This window comes from Chionomys nivalis, chromosome 15 (assembly GCF_950005125.1).
Source record: "Chionomys nivalis chromosome 15, mChiNiv1.1, whole genome shotgun sequence".
Lineage (NCBI taxonomy): Eukaryota > Metazoa > Chordata > Mammalia > Rodentia > Cricetidae > Chionomys > Chionomys nivalis.
Genome location: NC_080100.1, coordinates 6248200 through 6274044, shown reverse-complemented (window position 1 = coordinate 6274044; position 25845 = coordinate 6248200). Strand labels below are relative to the sequence as shown.

The 25845-nt window shown below is 41.5% G+C and overlaps 1 protein-coding gene across 4 annotated transcripts in view; it reads left to right on the top strand.

Annotated features, from left to right (window-relative positions):
* Sema5a (semaphorin 5A) overlaps nucleotides 1-25845 on the top strand; it is a 432689-nt gene that overhangs the window by 196208 nt on the left and 210636 nt on the right. For all 4 annotated transcript variants that reach the window (XM_057789435.1, XM_057789432.1, XM_057789434.1 and 1 more), the window contains 2 exons: nucleotides 1763-1862; nucleotides 22124-22169. In XM_057789435.1, coding sequence (XP_057645418.1) covers nucleotides 1763-1862; nucleotides 22124-22169 — 146 coding nt within the window. The remainder of the gene's footprint in view (nucleotides 1-1762; nucleotides 1863-22123; nucleotides 22170-25845) is intronic.

The window sequence follows — 25845 nt, the reverse complement described above, 5'->3', positions numbered from 1 at the left end:
ATTAAATGATTAAAACAGAACCAAAGATTTTTTTTAAAGTGTGATCTCCCTCCCCATGGGAAGTCTTATCCTCCCTGAGCAATAGATATGGGGTATGGGGGAAGATAGAGGAAGTGGGAGGAGGGGAGAAAGTGGGAACTAGGATTGGTATGTAAAACTTCAATTTAATAATAATAATAATAATAATGGAAGTGATTATAATCAGAAAAATAAATAAAAATGTGTGGTTTCCATAAGGTTGGTTCAGAGGAGCATTGTGGACTGTATGTTACTCCCTTGCCTTCTCCTCTAAGACTTGTGACTCTAGACGTCTCTTCTCTTCCATTATCCCCGCCAACCTCTTCTCTCTGTAGTTGTATAATTCCTATAGCCCAGTAGACACTTATAAATTGTATTTACATTTATAGAGATGTTAGCATTATTGTCCTAATGGCATTATAATTTCTTAGAAGGATCCTTTACTCATAACATGTTACAACATTGATGTCTTATATATGTGTAGTTATAATTAGTAGTTGTTTTAATTGATTTATGGTGAACATGAAAAAGTGTTAGTGAAATGCCAAGAATAACACACTTCCGTGTGGCAGCATATACATTAAAATTTCGAAACGAAATCTGTGTATAAGCTTAGACCTGTTTTTCTCTAAGAGGAAAATAAATTCCAATCAATATCAATTCCCCAGGAACGGATAATCAAGATATTTTGCTATCCACGCACGAGGCATTATATGACAAGAGTTTTCTGTACTAGATCTGTTTTTGTCTTTGGCGTCTGTTCGAAGAGATTATTGCCTTTCTTTAAGCCAGTAACAGCATTGGCTTGACAGTTAGCATATGCCCATTTAGTCAGCATGATATTACTCAAGCACTAAATCCAAGGAAAAGAACATCCAGCTCTATAGTTGGTTGCCAAGGAAGAGGGGAAGGTATCCTAAAACTGGCAAGCAATGTGCGGCATGTTTCTTCAGTGCCAGGAATGAGGCATGGTTCAGAAGCAGTGTTATGTCCTTCTTCATACCCCGTCATTTCCTCACAGTCTGACTCTGGTAAGCTAATGTCGAATGAGTGTTAACAGTGCTTGTAAAAGTTAAAAAAAAAAAAAAAAAAAAAAGAACCAAGAAGAACAAGAAAGAAAGAAAGAAAGAAAGAAAGAAAGAAAGAAAGAAAGAAAGAAAGAAGAGCCTTACAGTGGCTGCCTCCTTAGAAAAAATTGAGCCATAGGAGTAACCGCAAATTTCTCATCCCTAAACATTCATAAAGGATTAAATGTGTTTAAAAAGTCTAATTTACAGGGCCAAAATAGAAATCTAATTGGCCTGGAATACTCATTTGAAAGCAACAGAGGTGTCCATGCTTTGTCCTTGCTTCTAAGTCTAGTGGGGTTGACCAGTGTGCAGGGCCCAGCCCTGGAGTCTTAGGAAATGGTCCTTACCATCCCCTGTCGCTCTGGTGGGTCTTGTGAAGTGTGAACGCTCAGCCTGCAGCCAAAAGGAAAATGCACATCTGGCTTGTTAATCACGGCCAAGCACCGATGTCTACATTGCTCTTTGTTGAGTGGCTACCTTCTGTATTTTTCAGATAACATATGAATTATGTGATATCCTGATAAAAAGCCTATAGTGGCACCTGTTAATTGTACCAGGGGACCTCGAAGTCCTTGCTACTGTGCTTGTTACCTGATTTGCCCTCTGACATCCTGGAGGAAGATCATTCATTTTCTTTTTTACCTTTTTTATTTGTTTCTTTCTTTCACGTTTAGAAATTGGCCCCTGGTTACGGGAGTTCAGAGCGGAGAATGCTGTGGATTTCTCGAGGTTAACATTTGACCCAGGACAGAAGGAACTTATCGTAGGAACAAGGTAAGAGATGCTGTGTTTTTGTCTTCAGAGATACTTTCTGATTTCATCGTTTATCTGTACAGTCTGCCCCCCGGCTTTCTTGGCTGAAGTCAGTGTGTACTGGATAATGTAATTTCATCTGAGAAGGAAGGGTTAAGTACATGCCATTTGGTACGTCCTCAGTAAGGGCACGGCAAGCTCCTCACCGCAAGTGTAGACCATCCCCGCCCTGCTGCAGCAAGTCTGCAGACCTGATTTCATGAAATTGTTCCTACCATAATCCCAGAGGATTCTTTCAGGGTTTTATTCTTATGTTAGAGATGAGGAGACTAGGGTAGAAAGTAAACAAAAATAAAAACAAAAACTTGTTGTCCAGAAGCATACACCCTGTGAAAGATGGACCCAAGTTTCTTTCTTTTTTTTTTGGTTTTTTCGAGACAGGGTTTCTCTGTGGTTTTGGAGCCTGTCCTGGAACTAGCTCTTGTAGACCAGGCTTGTCTCGAACTCACAGAGATCCACCTGCCTCTGCCTCCCAAGTGCTGGGATTAAAGGCGTGCACCACCACCGCCCGGCTGGACCCAAGTTTCAAACCCAGCCACTTTGATCCCAGCAAACATGTTTTTGACTTCTATATGTTTTCCAGTAGAGTTCAAGAGACCATACATCTCCATATGCTTGGGCTTCTAAACAATCACAATTACCATTTCCTTTCTTTTCTCTTCCTTTCCTTTCCTTTTCGTGTGTGTGTGTGTGTGTCCACCATGTCTCCTCTGGTGGTAATCAGATTCCTGTGTGTGGTCAGCACCTGTGTGTAGCACTAGGGCCCAACCCAAAAATGTATATTTGTTTTCATCATTCTGACTGATATTTCCGCTGAAAGTGTGCAATTCCTACATTCGGAAACATACTATATGTAAATATGGATTCTTCTGGAACCTGAGGAAGGCACCTTGGGCATCTTTTATAGTATACAAATTTCTATGTGGTAAGACACATATTTTGTAGATCAAAAGATTTAAAAATTCCTGCATAGACCAGACTGCAGCTCAATTTAAATTGTGTTCTGGGTCTTCCAGATAAAAATAGAATGTCTGCAAGAATCATATGCTTTCAGATTCTAAGTCAGAGCATTTCGGGAGGACATAAGGGGTCACCGATTCACTCTAAACCCCACAGTTCACCTGTGGCCCCCAAGAAGCCCTAAGACATGCCTTCGATTTGTAGGTAGCGTGACATGATACTGTCACTGTTGGTGAATGGAGAGCAGGCGGTCTGTGTCTCAGTGCTAGGCAGGTGCTGTGGTAATGATTGTGAGGAGTCTGTGGGTTTGAGCCAGACAGAGTCTTGGTGTCGCTTTTTTTCAGCCTCTACTGTGGATGGGACAAGGGGGTTTCCCATGTTGATCTTATCACGTCCCATCACTTAGAGTATGGGCTGAGCCATTGCACATGAACTAGGTCTTTCTTTCCTCTGGGATCAGGTTTAATTTTTTTTTCTTGAATACTGGCTAATTCCTTAAACATCCCATTCCATTTTTTTCTTCTTGGCTACATCCTTCTCATAGAGAAGGACCTGACTCAATATTCCCTCTGGGTGATGAACAATGCCTGCGCTGCCTGGTTCTATTACTACACGAGGGTCTACTGTTGTCACTACACTACTGAGGGTACTGTGTTATTCCTGCACAAGTGTCGTCTTTGTCCTGGGCATCAGAGTATGGGGCAAGCCTTTTGTGTTTATTTGTTCATTTGTTTCATCAAAATGTAGCATAGTGTCTTTCTCCTTGTAGAAACCCATAGATAGCAGACTTTGCAACATGCTTAATCTCAGATTTGGTTTGTCCCTTTACACATCTGTGGGAAAATTTCAGGAAAACAGCATTGGTATGGCCTCAGGTTTATTCCAAATACCTACATTTGGAGTGAGCATGAGAAGGTGGCAGTGGTATACCTCCAGGCTTGCCTTGGACTATGATCCAACCAATGGGAAGAGACCCTCTCCTCTAAAGCAGGTACAGGTGTAGTTCCAGCCAGCGTTGATCTGGCAGCCCCCATTCTTCAATGGGAAGAGACCTTCTCCTCTAAAGCAGATACAGGTGTGGTTCCAGCCAGCGCTGATCCTGCAGCCCCCACTCTTCTTTCAAAGCTTTTTAAAAGGCTTTCCACTAGCTTGACTCAAGAGTCTCCACCATCATGGAAAATTTGGCATTTGGTCAAGATATCAGCTTCTCTTAGAGGATGTGTGCGAGACAACCTCAGAGTGACCTGAAATTTGTGACAGGCTGTCTTCTGTGCCCACTCTGGGTGCAGTAGTAGTGAGAGATGATGCTCAATGGGACATTGTCCTTGGGCATCCCTCTCTGAGCAGCTCTGCTGGTCTTCATAGCAGCTTTCCAGGCCCAGTTCCTCCACTAGAGAATGGACCAGTCCCTGAGTCACCCTAGTGGGCTGTGTAAGGTGGTACCCGGAATGAACACAGATGAAATACTCAATGACACCTGAACTTCAGATGAACAAAACATGGTATTTTATAGTAAGTATGCTTTGAAATCCTGAAGACCCTAAGGATACAGTCTGTATCTTATATTCTAGAACTATCTTTAATACATTGTGGGTATTTGACAAATGAGGAAGGAAGGAGTGTACTGGGCTTCCCAAGCTCTGAGCATTATTTCCTTATCTTTAAAATTGATACAATAGTTTTCACCCCTTCAAGCTGTTGTGTGGATGAGTGAAATAATCAATGACAAGCCATTCCTACATTAACACGCTCCCAGAAAGCCCACGGTGTGGCGAAGCCATGTGCTTTCCAGATGAAGCCACGTTCATGCTCATACACATTCCAGGCAAATAACCCTGAAGGAAGAGGGCAGGAATTTCATTTAGGAAATTTGGTGGGATTAGGCTCAGGACATTTGAGAGGGAGTCGGACCACTTATAAAACCTTAAAAATAGCCCAGCCCTCAGGTTCTTTATAGGAAGGCATGACCTAGCAAGACAAGTTTAGATAACATGTGCATTTTTTTTTCAGAAACCAGTAACGTTTTAAAAATATGAGCTGTGGAAAAATAGAACAGGCCTCTTTATTTTGATCCCAGTTAGCAGTAGATATTATGGAACCATTTCTGGGACAGTGTTCTTTTATATCAGTGATGCTCTGCGTTCCCGAGAGCGAAGTCAGTTAAAGATATTTAGCACTCTTTGATCAAGAGAGTTTATTGTGTAGCAGAAGAAAAAATACTTCTTCAGACAATTTGTGCTTCTGTAGCTCCAGAAGGCCTTTGGTTTGGAATCCATGAGTTTCTAGAAGGATTCGCTCATTTACCATTTCCGAGGTGTATGGTGACTTTCACATGAATTCAAATGTCTTGGCGTTCAAATCCTGCCTTGCTCCTGCATCTTGAAAATTTAATAATGTTCGTGTCTGCAGCCATTACACTTGGCCATCTTCCTTTTAAGAGAATGTGGAGCATGCAGGAAGACAGGAGGAAATCACCACTTCCAGAGACAGCCGCAATTCACCTTTCAGTAAACACAATTACTCGGCTCCCATGTGCTTCCATTCTCAGGATAATCTGTTTCGGGCTGCTATATTCTCCTTGCCATGAAACCTACTGAAATCAACTTCATGGATGAAAGAAGAAAAGAAGATCAAGCAAAAGGACACGCAGTTGCTTAGGTTTTCTGCGTGGCTAACTGTGGAAGGAATGGCAGCAATCACACTGTGCATGGCTAACTGTGGAAGGGACGACAGTAATAACACTGTGCGTGGCTAACTGTGGGAGGAATGGCAGCAATCATACCTCACAAGCTCCCAGCCTCCGTTTGCTGCGGATAGAACTGTAGCGACATACGGGAGAGACAGAGAAAACATTTTTCTTTCCCAAATGCGTTCTTGTGCCCGAGATTCAATCTAAGGGGTAGCAAGTGCTGATCCTGAGTCCCAGGGATCTGGGCTGTGTGTTGGATTCTAGTGGTGGTTGCAAATGACAGCTGACTAGCTGCACACAGCATTATGTGCGGTCCAGTCATTTGGAAGTTAGTTACATTTAATAATACAAAATGCTGGGCACTGGTCATGAAAGAGCTCATCGTTAAAGCACCTGTAGCGTCTTTGCCCTGGAACAATAAGGAAGAAATGGAGGTTTCCTTCATGGCTATTTGGTCATTTGTCCTCAGAGTGACTTTCTAAATGAAAGCACAGTTCACTGTGTATCTTGTTTCTCTGATGTTTTCCCTTTAAATTCCGTTTGTTTCCTAAACTGTCAATTATTTACTTTCCATATTTTACTTCTGACTCTCCTATTCTCCATCTACTGTTTTCTGTGTGATGGGCATACGCGTAACTGTGGTGTTTCAGTTAGAAAGGACCCTGCTAGTGATCCCAAACCAATCCACAGTCTAGATGACTCAGTCATCTGTGTGTATGAGCTGGTGAGATTGAGACCCAGATACCTTATATGTGGATCAGATAAAGAACAGATTGAGGACAAAACCAATGATTTATTTTTCTGGAAATATTTGCTTTTAATTTTACCAGAAATCTACCGCAAAACAGCAACACTCTGACTATACCATGAAGACAGATGCTCGGTCTGTGTAGGTCTCCTTATACACATGATCTAATGTGAGGATCAGCCAACCATGCCCCCATCACAGACCTAACCTCAGTGTAGATCCACCCATAGCTGTGCACCTGGGATCATGTCAGGACCCCTTTATGGGTGTATATTTTACACACTTGATCCATCATTCCAGCCCCTGAATCGTCATCCTAATCAGCAAACATTTCTCTATACAGCAGATGATAAGTTTTTATATTCCTGCACAGAAAATGTCAAACATTGTTGACTCTCCGTGGGAATCCTTACCTGCTCTGAGGAGTGGATGGAGGGTGGGAAAGGGAGAAGGTGGGGGAGTAGGAGAAGGGGAGGGAGTGGGAACTGAGCTAGATATGTAAAAGGAGAATAGATTGTTTTAAAAATAAATAAATATAAAGAAAATGGTATAGATTACCAATAAGCCCGGCTTTTTGTTTTGTGTTGTATGTTTTTATAAGGAAACTAAATAGTTATTAATTCAGTTTAGAAACCAAGAGCTTCCAATACAGGGAGGGCTTTAGTTTCTTCAGCAATCACGGTGAGCGGAGTTGTTGAATAATTTCACTGTATTCTTGGACCATTTGTTTTCCTCATACTTAGCTTTCCAAACCTGAAAATTAAAACAAGGAAAGAGTCACACACTTTCCTTCTGGTCGAATTTGCTTTATGTATTCAGAAGTGCTGAAACTCTTAAACGCATTGAAATTCTGGGTTTGCATGGGACATTCGTAGACTCCTGCCCTGGTCATCACAGACCACAAAAAGTTTAGTTCTTCACTGTGTGGCTGGGGAGGCAAGAGAGGGCATTTTTATAAGTTGTTCTTTGAAGAAGAAAACGATGTATATAGTTGGTTGAACTGCATGTTCTTAGAATGTGGCTACCTTGCAGTTCCTACCAGACTGAGCAGTGGCTTTGATGGTTTGCCTTGAGTTGGCTCTGCCTTATTCCCATAGGAAGCCAAGACCCTGGAGCTGCTTCTCCCTAATGACCTCACAGTGAATTGCTTTGAGAGAGCACCTGTTCTCGTAAGAATGTGATAAATAAAGGCTTTTATTTAGTTCAACTGAGTTTTTCCCTCATGAAGCAAGTATTCTACCACTTCTCATCGCAGCGTGTGGGGAAAGGGCTCTTTTAGATCCAGATAAACTTTACTTTTCCAAGATTGCTTAATGCTATTCTCTCTTCTTCAGATAGCGTTAATCCCTGTTTTTGCTTTAAAATTTTTACCCAAGATTTAACCTGCTGGAAGCACCATATCATTAAAAGGAAACCTAGAAACGCTTATAGGATCCACAGTTCAGCTTCCAGCAGATGCACGGCTTCCTGGTTTCGAAGGGTGTGTTTTAGTCGGGCTTATAAAATTAAAGGTAACACGCACCAAGGGGATGAAATCAGTGATTGAGAGTGAATCCGAGAAGCAGTGGCACCAAGATGCACAGAAACCTGAGGGGAAGGCATGGCCACAAAGATGCTGTGTTCTCATCAATTATGGCTTAGGAGACGAAGTTGAGATGGAAAGAGGGACAGGGCTGCTCATGGCTACTCCTTTGGTTATATGACCTCACCTGAACCCTTACTATTAGACTTAATTACATTTTTGCCTCCTTTCTTTCTTTTTTTTAATTCTTTTTTAATTAAAATTTCCACCTGCTCCCCGTTTCCCATTTCCCTCCCCTCCTCCAAAATATTGCCCCTCCCCCCACTCCCCTCCCCCTATCCCCACTCCTCTTCTCCTCCCCCCACACCATTCCCCCTCCCTCTCGATACTGAAGAGCAGTCCAAATTCCCTGCCCTGCCGGAAGACGAAGGTCTTCTATCTAGGTACAGGAAGGTGAGCATCCAAACAGGCTAAGCTCCCACAAAGCCAGTTCATATATTAGGATCGAAACCTAGTGCCATTGTCCTTGGCTTCTCATCAGTCTTCATTGTCCGCCATGCTCAGAGAGTCCAGTTTCAACCCATGCTTATTCAGTCCCAGACCAGCTGGCCTTGGTGGGCTCCCAATAAATCAGTTCCACTGTCACAGTGGGTGGGTGCACCCCTCGTAGTTGCAGCTGGTATTGCGTGCATTGGTGCTTAAGATCTTTTGCTTCATTAGCATGGTTTAAGGTGAGCCATCATTTAATGTCTCATTTAAAACAAGAGAGGGTCTGTCTCCCTTGGCTGCAGGCTGGTGCTCCAGTGAGCCAAGGTCTGAAGCCTTCTATCTAGGCACTAGTACTGAAATGCAGTTGTCTAGATAATGTCTTATGTAGACTTGTCTAGGGAGAGTGGTCTTTTGGATTGTTACCAGTTCTCGTAGTTTTTTGATATATTTTCCTGTCCAGGGTTTAAGACCATGCAGGTGGCCAAATTCATTGTTTTCTGTTTGTTTGTTTGTTTTGTTTTTATTTTTTTTTTGTACTGTTGAGGGCAATAAAGGATTTAATCTCCAGGTGACTTGAGCTTGAAATACTTGGGATAATAATTATCTGCACTGGCAACCTAACTCTGGCTTATTGAGTCAACCCTCACTATGCAGGCCTCCCTCCCCATTATAACTCTTTATTCCTAGATAGAATGAGAGACTCAAGGTCTTGAGGAGTTTGAAGACAAGAGTGTTTTTGTTGTTGTTTATTTAAGAGATTTTTTTGGGGGGGGAAATACCAGATTTGAATCATTTCTACTAAAAACCTATATGTAGGACAGGAAATTAATTTTTTTATCTCCCTCACCTTGTAAGAGTTCTGTTTAAACATTTTAGTCATGCCCACCCAGCAAAACCTTTTTCCATCTCTCTTCTAAGAATTTGGTGGTTTGGCGTAGTGACTCTATTCTCCTTGGAGCAATGCCCCCTTTCCCTTTTCTCCTCCATTTCCTGTGTGCCAGTTTCTCTCACACTAGCCAATTGAGTATGATTGTGAGGTAGGACCCCACTCAATGGGGAGAAGACAAAATCACCACATTGAGTTAGAATTAAAACAAATTGCACTTCCCAATCCCTGTCTTGGTGTGCGCTCACTCTTCCAGGGCACACTCTTTTGAACAAAAGACATGTTTTTCTTGTCCACAACAAACAAACACAACACCAACCAACTAGCCAAGCAAACAAATAAACAAACAAGCTTTAATCATATTCCCTTTTCATCTGGTCCTTTCTTTTTCTGCATTGTCTGTTTAATTGACCTGTAGACTCATAATTTTTTAAAATCTCACCTCTTAAAGATACCCAGTTTTGACCTCTGGACTGTGTGTGTGTGTGTGTGTGTGTGTGTGTGTGTGTGTGAATGCGTGTGTCTTCTAACTTTGTTATCCTTTGTCCTCTATTTACTAAATACCAGTATACTTAAGGATCAGTTACTCCAAATTTAAGCATTTAAGCATCCTCTGTGCTTGCCCCAGCTCTGGTTCAGAGAGATTCCTGACTTTTGGCTTTGCAGGGTGGCAGGGACACGAGGTCACAAGGAATGATTTCTTGGTTAGTAGACTCGATGGCACGGAAGACACTAGTAGTGAGGGATTTGATGGTTCTTGGGGCAAGGGAGGCTGCACTGGGAGGGCATCCATCCAAGTGGGCCTTGGAGATGTTTCAAGCGTGGGTAGACAAGAGAAGGATTCTCACAGGGAAATTACAGAATGTCCTGCGTCTGGGAAAGAAGAACTTGGAATGGGGCTGCACAGAGGGACTCAGAAAGGAACCTGGCTGTGGGTGAGGCCCCAGGTCAAAGGCAGAGGTGGAACTTGATCTTCTAACATAGGGCTTGACAATCTTTCACACAGGCCGAGGACTCTCACCTGGGCTTTGTAGACGTGGGAGGTCTGCCAGACTCCCTGGCTGTTCAGATCCTGTCCTAGCTGGCACTGGAGAGGTATTGCTGACTTCAGCGAGACACCCCCGATTTCCTCACGCTCAGATCTCTGCATGAGGAGATGCTGCTGCTGCGCTCTGTGCCAAATGTGCCAGGGTCAGGACGGACCATATCTGGGATTGTGGTCAGATAAGAATCAACTTGAAGCTCAGAACAGAAATAGGAAAGGAAACAGGAGGAGATATTTTTCAGAATTGGGCTTGACATTGATTGATGGCAAAGAGAATGGGGCGTCTGAGAGCTAGGGTCCAAGGGACTGCTGTGGGATTCTCTGGAAAAGGGAATGCCCGTGAATGAGCAATGAGGTCTTGCTTAGTTAAAACTGTGTGAGCACAAAATCTCAAGTTTTACTAACTGAAGAGAGCCCAGAAAAATAATTGTCCATATAATAATTAAAATGGTGAACATTGCTAGGAATTCACAAGCTAAAGGAGTCAGAAATACTTAGCTGCTATTGTTCCAAGTGATTGGTTTCTCTATTAAGTGGAAAATAGAAAATAACAAATCAAATAGGAGGAGAAGTCAGCATAGACCCTGGTGTATTATTAAGTCAGTACCAGAGGCATCCAAACCTCATCCCGAGGTCTACAAATTGTATTAAAACATAGCCGGGCAATGGTGGCGCACGCCTTTAATCTCAGCACTCGGGAGGCAGAGGCAGGCGGATCTCTGTGAGTTCGAGACCAGCCTGGTCTACAGAGCTAGTTCCAGGACAGGCTCCAAAGCCACAGAGAAACCCTGTCTCGAAAAAAAAACCAAAAAAAAAAAACCATAATAAAGTCTATATGACCGGAGTATTTGCTAACAGTGTTGCCTTGTAACTTTTGTCCAAAATATGTGTCTCAGGAAAGGTTTCTCTGAACTGTTTCCTAATGCAAGCATTGAAATCCACCATTATCTCCTCATTCTTGCTAAATGAGAGGCTACTCTATTTCTGAGCCTTTTATTGTTATTTTTAAAAACGATTGTGGATTTGTTTCACTGTGTTCTTCTTTGTCTCTTTGCTGTCTTCAGGATAGAGCCTTGATTTGTATGCCAGACTGGCCTCAAACTCATGTGACCTTCCAAGGGCTGGAATCCTATGTGTGCACTACAATGACTGACAAGATCTTAGTTTTTCCCTTCTTGTCTTGTTATGGAACTGGTGTTGGAGATTGCACTCAGCATCTTAAGTATTCTGGGAGGTTGGCTGGCCCTTAACTGTGTTTCTGTCCTCTCACTTTGTTTCCAGTTGGAAGAATGGAGCCTACTGTCTGTCTCCATTACATACTAGGCAAGTGTCCTGCCACTCCAATGTGTTTACATATGACTTATGAACTTTTCACTTAAACATGTCAGTGTATTATTGATATGGCTGAACATAAGTTTTATGTTTTGAAACTTTTTTCTAGTATGTGTCACTTTTAGGGTTCAATTAAAATACCCTTTTGTAAATAAAAAATAAAATGAGCCAATATGACTCGTGAGTAATAGACACAGAAATCAGAAAATAAATAAATAATATCAAAACTACTTAAAAAATTTCCTAGTCACATTAATCTAATTAATATTTTTAAAGGATATATATACATATATCTCCTCTGTCTGTCTGTCTATCTATCTATCTATCTATCTATCTATCTATCTATCTATCTATCTATCTATAGTTTGTAATCATATATAGAATATAGTTTTGTTCACAAGAACATTGCCACAGAGGCCAAAGCAGGTTGCCAGCTCCCATAGAGCTGCCATTGTGACCAAGTAGAGATCACCTGACATGGGTAGTTGGTCCCTGAAAGAGCACTATGAGCTCTTAATGATCAGTCATCTCTTCACCCCAAATATTTCAAATTTTTCTAAGATATATAGGAATAATCATGATTGTTATCATTATAACTTGTTCTCATATTTAAAAACATCTCAAAATCCTCTCAGAATTAAAAACCTACAATGTAAATAAATAATATCAATTGAAATATACTATTGTTGAACCATATTTCCCCGAGTCCCCAAGTCAGTCAAAGGAGGTAATGTGTTGATAACTGGTCACGGGTAGGTGGCACATGCTCAATCCCGTGGAGGCCACACCACCATGCACATACAGGGAGCATTAACTGCATTCGGGGAGTTATTAATGACAATAACAAAGAAACAAAGGGCATTGACTTGGGAGAAATATCGGGTGTGGGGCACCGGAAGGATTGGAGGGAGAACATGGTGGACGAACGTGATCAAGGTGCTTTGTGTAACTGCGTGGAACTACCAACAAATGAAACATATTACTTAAGATTATATTGCTAATTCAAGTTTAGCTTGTTAAACACCTGTGATAAAGTACAAGGAGAAAAGTTTTCTATAATGATTAAGACCACCAAAAAGATGCAGGTGTTTAGAATGAACTTGTAGTCAGTAAACAGAAAGAGTTTGAAATACCCACTTTAAACAGGTTGGGGAGCTGCGTCATGAAGTTCCTTCATATTCCTTACATTTGTTAACACGCTTGCTCTCTTAAGGATTCACGGTTAATTTTTATGGAACATTTTATGTTTCATATTGCATGCCTGCCATTGTTCTTCAACTTTCAAATGTTTTACATTCTTTGAAACCTCACATCTCTTTTTTTTTTTTTTTTTTCAGCTTGAAAATAAAGTTTTATTATAAATATTCATCTTATATAAGTTATTTTATATATTTTTTTTTACTTATTTATTTATTTTTATTCTTTTTTAATTAAAATTTCCACCTGCTCCCCATTTCCCATTTCCCTCCCCTCCTCCCAAATATTGCCCTCCCCCCACTTCCCTCCCCCTATCCCCACTCCTCTTCTCCTCCCCCCACTCCATTCCCCCTCCCTCTCGTTACTGAAGAGCAGTCCAAATTCCCTGCCCTGCGGGAAGACCAAGGTCCTTCTATCTACATCCAGAAAGGTGAGCGTCCAAACAGGCTAAGCTCCCACAAAGCCAGTTCATGTATTAGGATCGAAACCTAGTGCCATTGTCCTTGGCTTCTCATCAGTCTTCATTGACCGCCATGCTCAGAGAGTCCGGAGACATTAAGCATATAATGTGTGATCCTATAGAAGCTAAATAAGAAAGTGAACCCAAAGAAAATCATATAGTCATCCGCATGGAGAGGGGGAAGTAGACAAGATTCCAGGGCAAAAACTGGGAACTTGCGGGTGAGGTGGCATGGGGCAAAGGGGAAATGGGATGAGAAATATGAGAAGGGGAGGATGGGAGGAGCTCGGAGGATTGGGATGGTTGGGATATAGGAAGGATGGATACGGGAGCAGCGAAGTATATATCCTATCTAATGGAGCCATCTTAGGGTTGGCAAGAGACTTGACTCTTGAGGGGTTCGCAGGTGTCCAGGAATATGTCCCCAGCTGGTACCTTGGGCAACTAAGGAGAGGGAACCTGAAATGACCCTATCCTATACTGATGAATATCTTGCATATCACCTTAGAACCTTCATCTGGCGATGGATCGAGGTAGAGACAGAGTCTCAATTTGGAGCAACGGTCTGAGCTCTTAAGGTCCAAATGAGGAGCAGAAGGAGGGAGAACATGAGCAAAAAATCAGGACCACGAGGGATGCACCCACCCACTGTGACAGTGGAACTGATTTATTGGGAGCCCACCAAGGCCAGCTGGTCTGGGACTGAATAAGCATGGGTTGAAACCTCACATCTCTTAATACAACTGAAAATTTAAGGGTACCATGTCAAGCAGTGTGCTGGTGGGATCCTGACAGTCTTTCCAATGGAAAAGTGCTGTTGCCCATGCAGTGAGAACAGCCTTGACCTGGGTCCAGGCCAGGCAAAGTTTCAGTTAATAGTACCTTCTTGGACTCCCTCATATCATGATATGCAATGCAGCAGCTTCAGTCTAAATGTTTGCTAAACAGCGAAAACTCCCTGTGTCCATTGTTAGTCTGTTCTCCATGCACGGATCTGCATTCCAGTCTCCATTTTTCTCAGTGCAAGGCCCATATCTTCTTCCCTCGCTCACCGTCTTCCCAGTTAAAAGACAACTTCTGCCTCAACACCTTAAATAAGAATTTAGACTTCTTTCTTTGCCTTTATAGCCATATTCATCAGAGGCCAATTGAGTTATTCTAGATGAATGTCGTCTTAAAACACCAGTGTCTTTCCTAATTAATGGAGGTCACAGTTACATTTTACGCTGTCTCTAGATGAAATGAGTCATTCAGTTAATATGCTCCTGATGGCTCAACCTTTTCTTTAACAGTTTCAGAATTGTAGTACGTTCCATGAAGACACTATTCAGCTTCATCTGTTGGGAACTGTGCGGTTCCTTCAGAGAATGGATTGTTCTGCTTTCTGATTTGTTGCTAATGCTCCACTGGGGGATGAGATATGACCCAATGATGAGTCCCTCCATCTGAGAGCCAATAAGACATAAAATCCAGTAGAATCAGAGAGAATCTAATTGGACTTCGAATGGTGAGAAGGATAAACAGGCCTTAACATTGTCATTTGGCATCTGTCAAAGGCAAGGGCTTTGAGATTTGAATTAGTCGTCTGCATCTATGGGCTCCTCCGACGGCAGTTACTAATAAACTGATCTGGTTTATTGCTTTTGAATGTGTAATATCTAATTTTATTCCAAGACCCTGGGAACTAATGTCTACTTTTACTCCAGAAATACTAAGGAGATCCAAATCCACATTTTTATCTAGTATAACCATAAAATCAAACCAAGTTTACCACTTAGCAAACTCTGGCCTCATATTTCTAAAATGAGAAAAAACTATGGAACTAGAATAGTTCCCTTAACCTGTGTCACCACACACAGAACAATCTGACATCTTAATCGTTTGTACCAATGCTTTTCTCCATTGAAGGATGACCACGGTCCTCATTACTACCTGTTTACATCTAGAGGTGTTACGGAGATGAATGGGACTGCTTAATGCTTTGAGCTGCTCATGAATTGCCCCATTAGAGAAACAGATGCTAAGAGCAACATTTGGTTAGCATCTCTGCCTGGCTGGGAGCCCAAAACATTACTCTTTGATGTTGGAGAGGTTGGTGGCCTTTCTCCTGGACCTCACATATATTGTTTTCCCACCTCTGTGCTCACACAATTGCAAGATAAAGTGTGTGCCTGCTCTGCAGCGCCCTGGAGAACAGCCATTTGCAGGGGACATAGATCTTACTTTGTGGTGTGAGTGGCCCAACATCTGGGAGTATCAATTTTTTATTCCTTTTAGAAGATTTTCTTTCTTTTTGTAACCTTTAACTTCATAGGTCACTGACCTAAACTGTAATAGATCAAGCTGTCTTGAGAGATTTAAGGTCCTTCTTGTTGCTCAGCCGGATTGGAATGGAATTTTTGTGCAGCCAAAGAAGTCTTAAGTCTGTGCTTGGGAAAAACAGCAGTTTGAGAAAGAGGTTGGAGGTTAGCAGGGTCCGAAATGTTTTTTCAGATCTTTTGGTCCAGAAGAGGGGATTAAAGAAATCCCATCAGCACCTCACTTGGGATTCATCTTATAAAATATCTTTCAAATAAATGGCAATGGTTGTTGAAGAGAACTAAAATGTTCAGTGTTACCTATTTGTAATATAAAAAGAACCATCAGAGTATTTGAGCAATTACTTGGATTTCCTGTTGTCTTTTATTTATTAAACAAACATTTAAAAGCAACTACCGTACTGTGCCCTTCAAACAAATAAACAAAAACAACCCTACAGGAATGCAATAAACTAACATAAAATAGACATTGAAGCAGGTACTTGTTGTAATAGGAGCGGCAGGGCTGCGTCCCCGGCACCCAGCCGCCCACATGGCTAGCTTATGCCCCGAAATAATTACAAGGAAACTGTATTCTTTTAATCACTGCCTGGCCCATTAGTTCCAGCCTCTTATTGGCTAGCTCTTACATATTGATCTAACCCATTTCTAATATTCTGTGTAGTACCACGAGCTGGCTTACCAGGAAAGATCTTAACCTGCGTCTGTCTGGAGTGGGAGAATCATGGCGACTCCTGACTCGGTTTCTTTCTCCCAGCATTCTCTTCTGTTTACTCCACCCACCTAAGGGTTGCCTATCAAATGGGCCTAGGCAGTTTCTTTATTATTTAACCAATGACCTTCCTCCATCATTTCCCCTTTTTCTGTTTAAACAAAAAAGGCTTTCACTTTAACATAGTAAAATTACATATAACAAAACAGTTATCAAGCAAGAATTACAATTACAATATTTATATCTATTTTATCTTTATCATAACTAAGGAAAACTATAACTATCTATCCATTCTTCAACTCCATCAAAGACTCCAGAAGGATATAATATTACCTAAGTAAACAAGAAATCCAAAACTCTAGAAATGACAGAGACATTTCACTGCCTGGACAGTCACCCAAAGTTCTTTTGTACTGTTGGGGCTATCCTTCTGGAGTCTTTGATGGAGTTGAAGAATGGATAGATAGTTATAGTTTTCCTTAGTTATGATAAAGATAAAATAGATATAAATATTGTAATTGTAATTCTTGCTTGATAACTGTTTTGTTATATGTAATTTTACTATGTTAAAATGAAAGCCTTTCTTTTTTGTTTAAACAGAAAAAGGGGAAATGATGGAGGAAGGTCATTGGTTAAATAATAAAGAAACTGCCTAGGCCCATTTGATAGGCAACCCTTAGGTGGGTGGAGTAAACAGAAGAGAATGCTGGGAGAAAGAAACCGAGTCAGGAGTCGCCATGATTCTCCCACTCCAGACAGACGCAGGTTAAGATCTTTTCTGGTAAGCCAGCTCGTGGTACTACACAGAATATTAGAAATGGGTTAGATCAATATGTAAGAGCTAGCCAATAAGAGGCTGGAACTAATGGGCCAGGCAGTGATTAAAAGAATACAGTTTTCTTGTAATTATTTTGGGGCATAAGCTAGCCATGTGGGCGGCTGGGTGCCGGGGACGCAGCCCTGCCACTCATATTACAACAGGTACTGGTAATATGCCAGGCTACACATAGTTCAGGTGACTTCAGTTTCAAATCCTCCATGTCAGTTTCATAAAGATTACAGTTTATAATTGGTTAGCCAATACCAAAGTGGTTAGTCCCGAAAACACATATACACGTGATATTATACAGATTGAACAGGTTATGGTTATATTTATGGATACATACACCACTAACAGTTAGTGAAAAAGAGACCGCAGATTTGAAAGAGAGAAAAGATGGATGTATGGGAGGACCTTGAGGGAAGAAAGAGAAAGGGATAATGCGGTAATGATAATCATTTCAAAAACAAAAGAAAGATTCTATGGTTTATAAATATTGTTGCAAGTACTTATTAATTGAACTTAATGAAAATAGAGGTATCTTTCTCTATTTTATATTATGAGTTTTCAATCATATCTGATAAGATTATTTTGAAATGTTAGTTGTGGGAAATATAAACATTTAAAGTTGTGAGGTTACTAAAATTCATTTGATATATTTATTTTTTATTTTATTTTTGTTGAATGGCTGTTGGTTAACTTCCCGCTGCTGTAACAGACTACATGACATCATTAATGGAGTTTAAGGACAATTCTCTTTGGCTCCCAGCTTCAGAACCTGCAGCTGTGCTCATGTGCACCTTTTAAGTTACTGGTGATTGCAGTAGATAAGACCTGTGCACCTTAGCTTGGGAAACAAAGAGGTCCCAGTCACTCCTTCAGTGGCACTCTTACAGTGACCTACCTTTTACTACAAGACCACATTCCCTCACAGTTCCTGTGTTTCACAGCAGGGCCACCGCTGGCAACGACGGCTTCAGCCCATGGACCCAGGAATAAGATTCCTGTCCAAATTACAGAGACGTTCATGCAACTCTATGACTTATTAACTCAGTCTCTTCAAATGTTGTTTAGTTACTCATTTTATTTAATGAGTTTTGTGTAACATGTGTATATTTGAATATATAAAGCCAGAAGCTGATAGGAAGTTATTTTTGCTACTTTCCCAATTCATTTTTTTGAGATTATGTCTCTCACTAAGGTTGGAGTCTACCAATTGACCAGACTGGTAAGTGAGTTCTAGGAATCCCATCTCCAAACTCTGTCCCCCCGCCCCCCCCGCCCCACCAACTGTAGGTTATAGAGTTCCAGGCCCAGTTCCTTACAGGACTGCTGGGGATCTGGACACTCTGCTCTCCATGTTTGCTCAAGACACCTCTTCAGTGAGCTATCCGATACCTACACACTATGGTTCCTTGTAATCAAAAGGAATGTGATTTAGGAATAAATAAACACACACACACACACACACATCAACAACAAGAACAAAGTAACAACAAAGAAAAAGAAATCACAAATTTGGACAAAAACAAGGGGATGTACATGGGAAGGCCTGGGGGGAGGAAAAGAAGAGGGGAAAGTTTAACCATAGTTTTATCTCCAAAAAGAAAAAAGGTAAAAGCTAAAGGATTGCCAGTTACTTGCGTACGTTGACAGATTGTGTGTTTTGACTCTGGTTTCGTAGGTGCAGTCTGGTCCTTGCTGACATCAGATGTTGGCAGGCAGCTTGGAGAAGCATTTAAGAAAGCAGTGAAGGTGGAGGGAGGCTCTGTGTAATCAGATCGTTCAGACCGACCTGCTCTCTCAGTGGAGAGACGTATGTCACAGCCAGGTCATAGTCACAGAGGTGAAGGCGATGGCCTGGAAGCAAATGCATTCCATGAGCAGCACCGGGGCCTGATCATTTTATATCGATGTGTCCACGTGTCTGGGGATACTGATTGGAGATGAGAACTGGCCACATCCTAAGGGCTGCTGCCTCTCTCTCTGTTTGGTGTAGGTGAAGCAAAGAAGAGGAACTTGGATGGTTGACTGTTAAGGCTACAAAACACAGATAAAAGTGAAGATAGGGTTTTCCTCTGAATCTACAACCACGAACCATTTGTATTGCATCTTTCCATTTGTAGAGCCTTTCCCTTCTACAAATAGGAGGTGTTTAGTTCTTATTGGCTTGCTTCCAGAAGTTTTTGTCGCCAATGGCTCCCCTTTAGATTAAGACATGATTGAAAATGAGTTAAGAATCCTCAGTGCCCTGTTATAACTCAGGAAGTACTACCCAGGGACAAGCCATGTCTTCCTTGATGCTTTTTCAGGGCAGCAGAGTAGAGGTAGGGTTGATGGCAGGACTCACAAAGATTTGAGTGATGTTCCTAGGAGACATTATCTCCTCTCTGCCCCTTTTATTGCTTGCCAAGTAGCCCTGCTATATAAATTTATTATCTAGGAGATGGTGGGACGGGAGCCATAGTCCTCAGGTGCTTTCAAAAGAGGCAGATATTGAAATTGGCTGGGAGGGTCTCAAGGGGGTTGGGGTGAGTTGAAAGGCTAGCAATGGGTGAGAAGCAGACAAAATAGAGTTTAGACAATTGAATTTGTTTGGAGTGATGTGGACGGTCATTTTGAGATGTGTGCCTTCCTTTATGAAAAGCACTGCAACCTGGAGGCAGAGACTGTAGTGAGTGATCTCGGCATTCCTCTCATCCTTGCTTCAAATAGAGAAAGGGTTCTGGACTCCTCTTCCCAGCCATTGTGCCCAGAGCTTCAGAGTATCAAATGGGTACTGTTATCTGCATTTGTTAATGTCCCTGGAGTTTGTCACTTTTTCTTTGGGTATGGGGCTATTTTTCTGTGAAGTCCCCTGAGATTGGTACTGTATTATGAACATGAAGATGTTTGTGTATATGACAGTCTTAAAGCTTTACTAATACTTGAAGTTATTTACTTGAACATATTTCTTGAAATGACTACTAAGTCAGAAAAGAACAGCTTCTGGTCTCAGAACCAATGACAAGAGAAGCAGCCAATGTCTCTGAATACTCAATGGCACCACTCCCATTCCTCCCAACAACTCAGCAGGGAGCCAGAGACTCTTGGCTTTGTCTGTGCTCTGATGTTGATCCCCTTCCATTCCTCTACACAGTGGAACATATGCGGAGAACTTTAATGCATTGAGAGCTCTCAATCACTTTCAAAAATGGATTAGACATTTGGACTGCCAATTGCATGCTTACAATGGGTCAGTCATGGTTCTGTGTTTTATGTCTAGACTTAAAACTTCCCTAAGTGTAGAGAGTGATGGAAGATGATTATTGACTTCATTTTATAGACAAGGAGACTGGAACACAGTCATTCAGTTTTCTTGGCGAGTTTGTTTGCTTGCACAGTCATAGCTTTTGTACGAGCATTCCTAACCCATAGGTCACTGAACTTACAGAAGGGAAGCCTTCTGCAGTCAGGGCACTAAGTCGGAGATCCTGTGCCTTGGGAGCAGAAGGGCTTAGCGAGGCCATGTGGGTGGTATGGCTGGACTTAGCTCTCCTTCCTTTGCTAAGTGTCTTGTCTAAAGTTCGCAACTGGGTGTAGATTCCTTTCTAGGACCGTCGCGCTGTCAGTGTCCACATGGGAGCACATACTTAGAAAATCTGAATGTTTCCATAGTCCTCTTCCTTTCTACACGTGTGGGATGTCCTTTGTCCCCTTCACAGGACATTACTTTTGGAAACCTGGTCTCTTCATGGTACTCACCTAAGGTGCTCTCTTTCTTCAAAAATTTTCCAAGTCTGATGTTGCATATGGGGGCATAAGCTATCCAAGGTTTGTAGAACTTTCTTCCGCAGCATATCAAAAGAAAAATTGAAGTGACAAAAGAAATCCAGTGGACAGGTTACAGTTGTGATTTGAAGAAGAATTTTCAGAAATCATTTGAAAAACCTGGTAGCACTCAGTTACTGGTCCATGGCACTCATGATCTCCCCAGTCCCTGCTCTCCACCAGGACCTGTGTAACTAGATAGCTTCTTCCTCAGTGTTCTGTCTACCTGTTTCTGTCTGCTGTTGCAGGAATGGTACTATCAAAACTATGCCCTTGACCTGCTTTGGCTGGCACTTGTCTCTATTCCTGGCATGGTCTGTCTGTTCTCAGTTTGTATATACATAACACCCTTCCTTCCCAACAGTGAAAGTTACCTACATTTGTTTCTTGTTGATGGTTGGATTGTTTCTCTCTTCATGCCATAGAAGTAACCTTAAACCAAGCTATTATTACATTCTTTGTCCTTTGACTTCTCTACATCGCCTGACTTTTTGCATCTAAAGGTGGGCTTTCCTTTTTGTATTCAGCCCTCTTCTGAGGTATTGGGGAATACTTGGATTGATTTTCACCTCTTCTAAGGGGGTTTCTACTGCCACAGTGCCTCCTCTTCCTGATGTTTTGAGGCTCTCATGATTTTGTCTGCTATAGAGACCACCCAAAAGCTATAAGTTCAGGGTCTGCTGTACATCATATTTATATTTTCCTTTGTCTGTGCTCTTCTGTGTTCCTTGGGCATCCCTTATTGGAACTGGTAGTTTTCTTGTCAAACTGATAAGTTTGTGCATCTAAGCTGAACCCAATCAGCAAGACAGATGCTGGGACACAGGTTGAAGTCAGGGCCTAAGAATCAAACCAGTGAATCCTGACAAGAGACAAGAGTAGACCCTGGAAGAAGAGTTGTGTTTCATCCTCTATACTTTAAACTTATCTCCAGAGTCAAGTGCCCACAGCCGCTTCCTAATTCCCATCACCCCTAACAGGCAATTAGGGCTTACATCTGCCTCTTGCATATATGCCGCGTAGTTCACAGCTCTTACCAGTCCCAAGTGCACATCCCCTGAGAAGTCAGATGCCCTTATTCTCTGTTTCAGAGAGTTATTTGCCATGTTAGTAGCAGGATGGTATTTTGTCCCCACATCATTACCTGTTTTTTTCAGTCATTCTCATGATGCTTATAGACTTTGACATTTGGGGATCTCTTAAAGGTAACATGCTCTCTGTTTCTGTTTTGCAGGAACTATCTCTTCAGATTACAGCTTGAAGATCTGTCTCTCATCCAGGTAGGTGCAGTTTATTGTTTATTTTAGCTTTTGTTTTTCATGTCAAGGAACTGAAAAGAGATTCATGCAAACCCCAGCATCAACAGGGTTCATTTCCTCAGTGGTCAGGCCCCAGGACTCTTAGCTACCTTACCTGATATGAGTCATCACCTCTCTCCTTTAATTTCTGGTTAGTCATTCCCTCCTGGATGTGGTCTCTCACTCCCTGGACATCATCCTGGCTTTCTCTTCATCAGGTGACAAGAGTGCCAGGGAAATCCCTTGAGCCCTGGAAGTATTTCTTTCCTCTAGTGTGAGCAGGTGTTGATGCATCTAGTAGCTATCATGTTCTATGAAATATCCTCTTCTCCTTTGTTTATCATGATATCACAGTGACTGCATGGGTTAAAAGCCTCAGAAAGCGAAGAGAATATATTAACCTTTAAAAATAAAATTTGTTTCTGTTGCCACTTGGAGACTGAGCTTGGCGTCCTCGTGTTTATTTATTTTAATAGAAGATCTGATCACTAAAGCTTCTTTTCTCGATCTATTCTCTTAGGAAAGTGTGTCAGGCAGGGACTCCTAGGAGGGAAAATGAGGAATATATTCATAACCCGCCCCCACCAGTGTTCCTAGGCTTTCTGCACGTTGTGTTGGAATCTGTGGGTTTTTAACGTTTTTGGGGAAAAAGGCTTTAAACAATTTACTAATAGCCTAGTGTCCTATGCTCTAAGAAATTACTGGAGAGAAGCCGACCCTTTCCATCTACAATGCTAGTGTGTGTGAACGTTGCTACACACTAGAGCTAGAGTTTCAGATCAGATCCACCTTTCATTTGCCAGTGTCTTAAAGTAAGACAACTCCATAATCTGCTCATATTGCTGTCCTTATCCCTGGACTTGTCATCTAGCTCCTGGCTTATTGGTAATTATCAGTTTCTTCATTGACAAAGTGGCCACAAATTATCTTAACCATATGCTATCCAGGTAAGAATGACCAAAGCCTTCAAAGGAGGTGATGCACAGCTAATTTTCCACAGTCGTATATAGCTTTTGCTTTTTAAGTGATGACAATGGATAAATCTTTAATATAGTTTTATCATGTTGGGCAACAAATTTCCTGCTCGCTACAGTTTAGCATATAGCTTTAGCTGAGCTGACAGGGTGTAAACTGAGAGTTTATTAATAAGCTGTTGGAATGATCAGCAAGCTACGGGCACGCTCTTAAGTTAAACAAAAGAGTCACAGAAATACAGAGACTGAAGGATAACACCTATTTGTAGATCTGAAAATGACCAGTTCAAAGTAGCAGAAAATAGAATGGTGGCTCTGTATGGCTGGGAAGATGCAGAAGTGCTGGAAAGACCTTAGCCAAAGTAGGCACAATCTCAGTTAGACTGCAGGGATAATCTGAGAGACCTAGCATACAGCTTTTTAAATGCAGTTTGAATAACTGTACTGTGTACTTTAAAATAGTCAAACAGATTTTAAATGCTCTTTGCACCAAATAATAATAACTGTGTCAGGTAATGCACAGATTCTATGGCTTGAAGCTATTCCTCAATGTATACACTTATAATAAAATCATGTTGTATTTATAAATACATATAATTTAATTTCTAATGAAAACCAAGCCATAGTTTAAAACAAAAATTTAAACAGAATTTTAAAAATTGTTATAAATGATCTTATGGAATACAGACCATCTGATGCACAATATGTTCATTTCTGTTCTCATAGTATCACACAGTATCTAGCTTCTCACTTGGGGCGCGTGGGCTGTGAGCTGGGGAGATGGCTCTGTCAGGCCCGCCTCCAATTGCAGAACCAATGTGATAAGGCGGAGTGGTGGCATCCACTTGTAATCTCATACTAGGGGACTGGAGTCAGGTGAATGGACCGCTGGGCCTTGGCTGACTGCCTGGAAAGTCTAGACTACTTGATGAATTTCAGGCCAGTAAAGACCCTGCCTCCACTTACAAATAAAAGCTGAATTGTGCTCACAGTGGTCCCCTGTCTCTCACATGCATACACATCTATGAAAGCATGGACTCTCACAGAATTATGCATCTGCACACTCCTGATTATGTGCACACACGCTAACACAGGCACACAGTAGGTGTGCAAGTGTGTACAGAGAAACATGCAAGACACAGATGTGTTTATTTCCTCCTTTCCTGGCTCTCAGGGTTTGGGGGTTCTAGAAGTATTACATTACAGGAAAGTGAACACAATTTACAAACAGAAGTCTCCACTGTGGGAAGCCAGTGTTTCTAGGAGAAGCAATGATTCTAGGATAAAGAAAAGGCGGTGTGAGGTCAGACTGAAGGAGCTAGTTTCAGAAAGGAAGGAGGTGTCCAAAGATGAATGATGATCTGGCAGGACATGGGGACCATCTGGGGATGGGCTCCCTGCAGAAATGGAGAAATTGATTGATTGCCAGGAGATGGTAAGAAGTAGCATATTATTGAGCATTGACTCAGATAAGAATTAATGAGCATATGTTAACATTAAAATAAAAAAATGAAACAAAAAAGCAAACTAAAATATTGACAGAAAAATCTAACAGAATGTTGGGATTTGGCAACCATTACACTGAAAACTCCATGACATAAACATGCTCCTTGGGTGGTCAACTTATCAATTGTATTTGATGACAACCAGGATATTGACATTCTCACGACACTTATCAAGATAATGGTTATTTAGTGCATGTGGAAAACTTGCACCTTGACAGTGAAGAACCCTACTATGAACCTATGACCAAGCAGTGTATTATGACTTCAGTAGTAATGGACCAGATTTCTGTGATTTTTCATACTGGAGATGTTGCAGGGTTTCCATGACAACCCACCAAAAAATTATAACCAATCTCATCATACGGAAACACCACTCAAGCCCAGATAAACATCTTACAAAAATCTGCCTTTGAACTTTCAAATATTATAATCATGTGATGTGTGTATATGTCTAAATAAAGTTGCTTCATCCAAGAACATCTATCAAGATAATACTTACTCCAAACTGATTCTCAAAGCATACTCCTTTTCATGCTACAAGTGACAGTTTTGACACAACTCAAAAATTTGAAGATCAGTAGGTAAGATAGCATCTTAATATTTTAAAAACATGCAAATATTATTCCCTTGATTTTTTGTAACTATGATGGTAAGAATTATGGAAGAGAATGTCCTTATTATTTGGGAAACCATATCAAGTATGTAGGATTGGTGTGCTTTGAATATGAAATCTCCTCCATGGTCTTTTGTGTCTGGACAATTGTGTTGAGCTGCTGGAACCATTTGGGAAAGTTGTGGGGTATTTAGAGGTGGAGCCTTGCTGGAGGAAGAAAGTCAAAGCAATGGGTGACAGGATGGGGCTTTATAAGCCAGCTCGACTTTCTGTTCACTTTCTGCCTTTTGACTGTGTGTGCATCATGACTTGGCCTCCTGGTCCTGCCACCAAGGCTTCCCTGTCATGCTCCATGATGGAATGTAGTTCTTTGAACTGTGAGCCAGAATGAAGACTGTCTCACTTATGTTTCATCGTGTTACATAGTCCATCACAGCGAAATGAGAAGTAACCAATCAATGGATAATGGGCATCATGTTTTCAAGTTACTCTTGAGTGACAAGTCATACATGTGCAGTCGCTGCAAACACCTACAAAGTGGGTACTTTGATAACATAGTAAGGGGA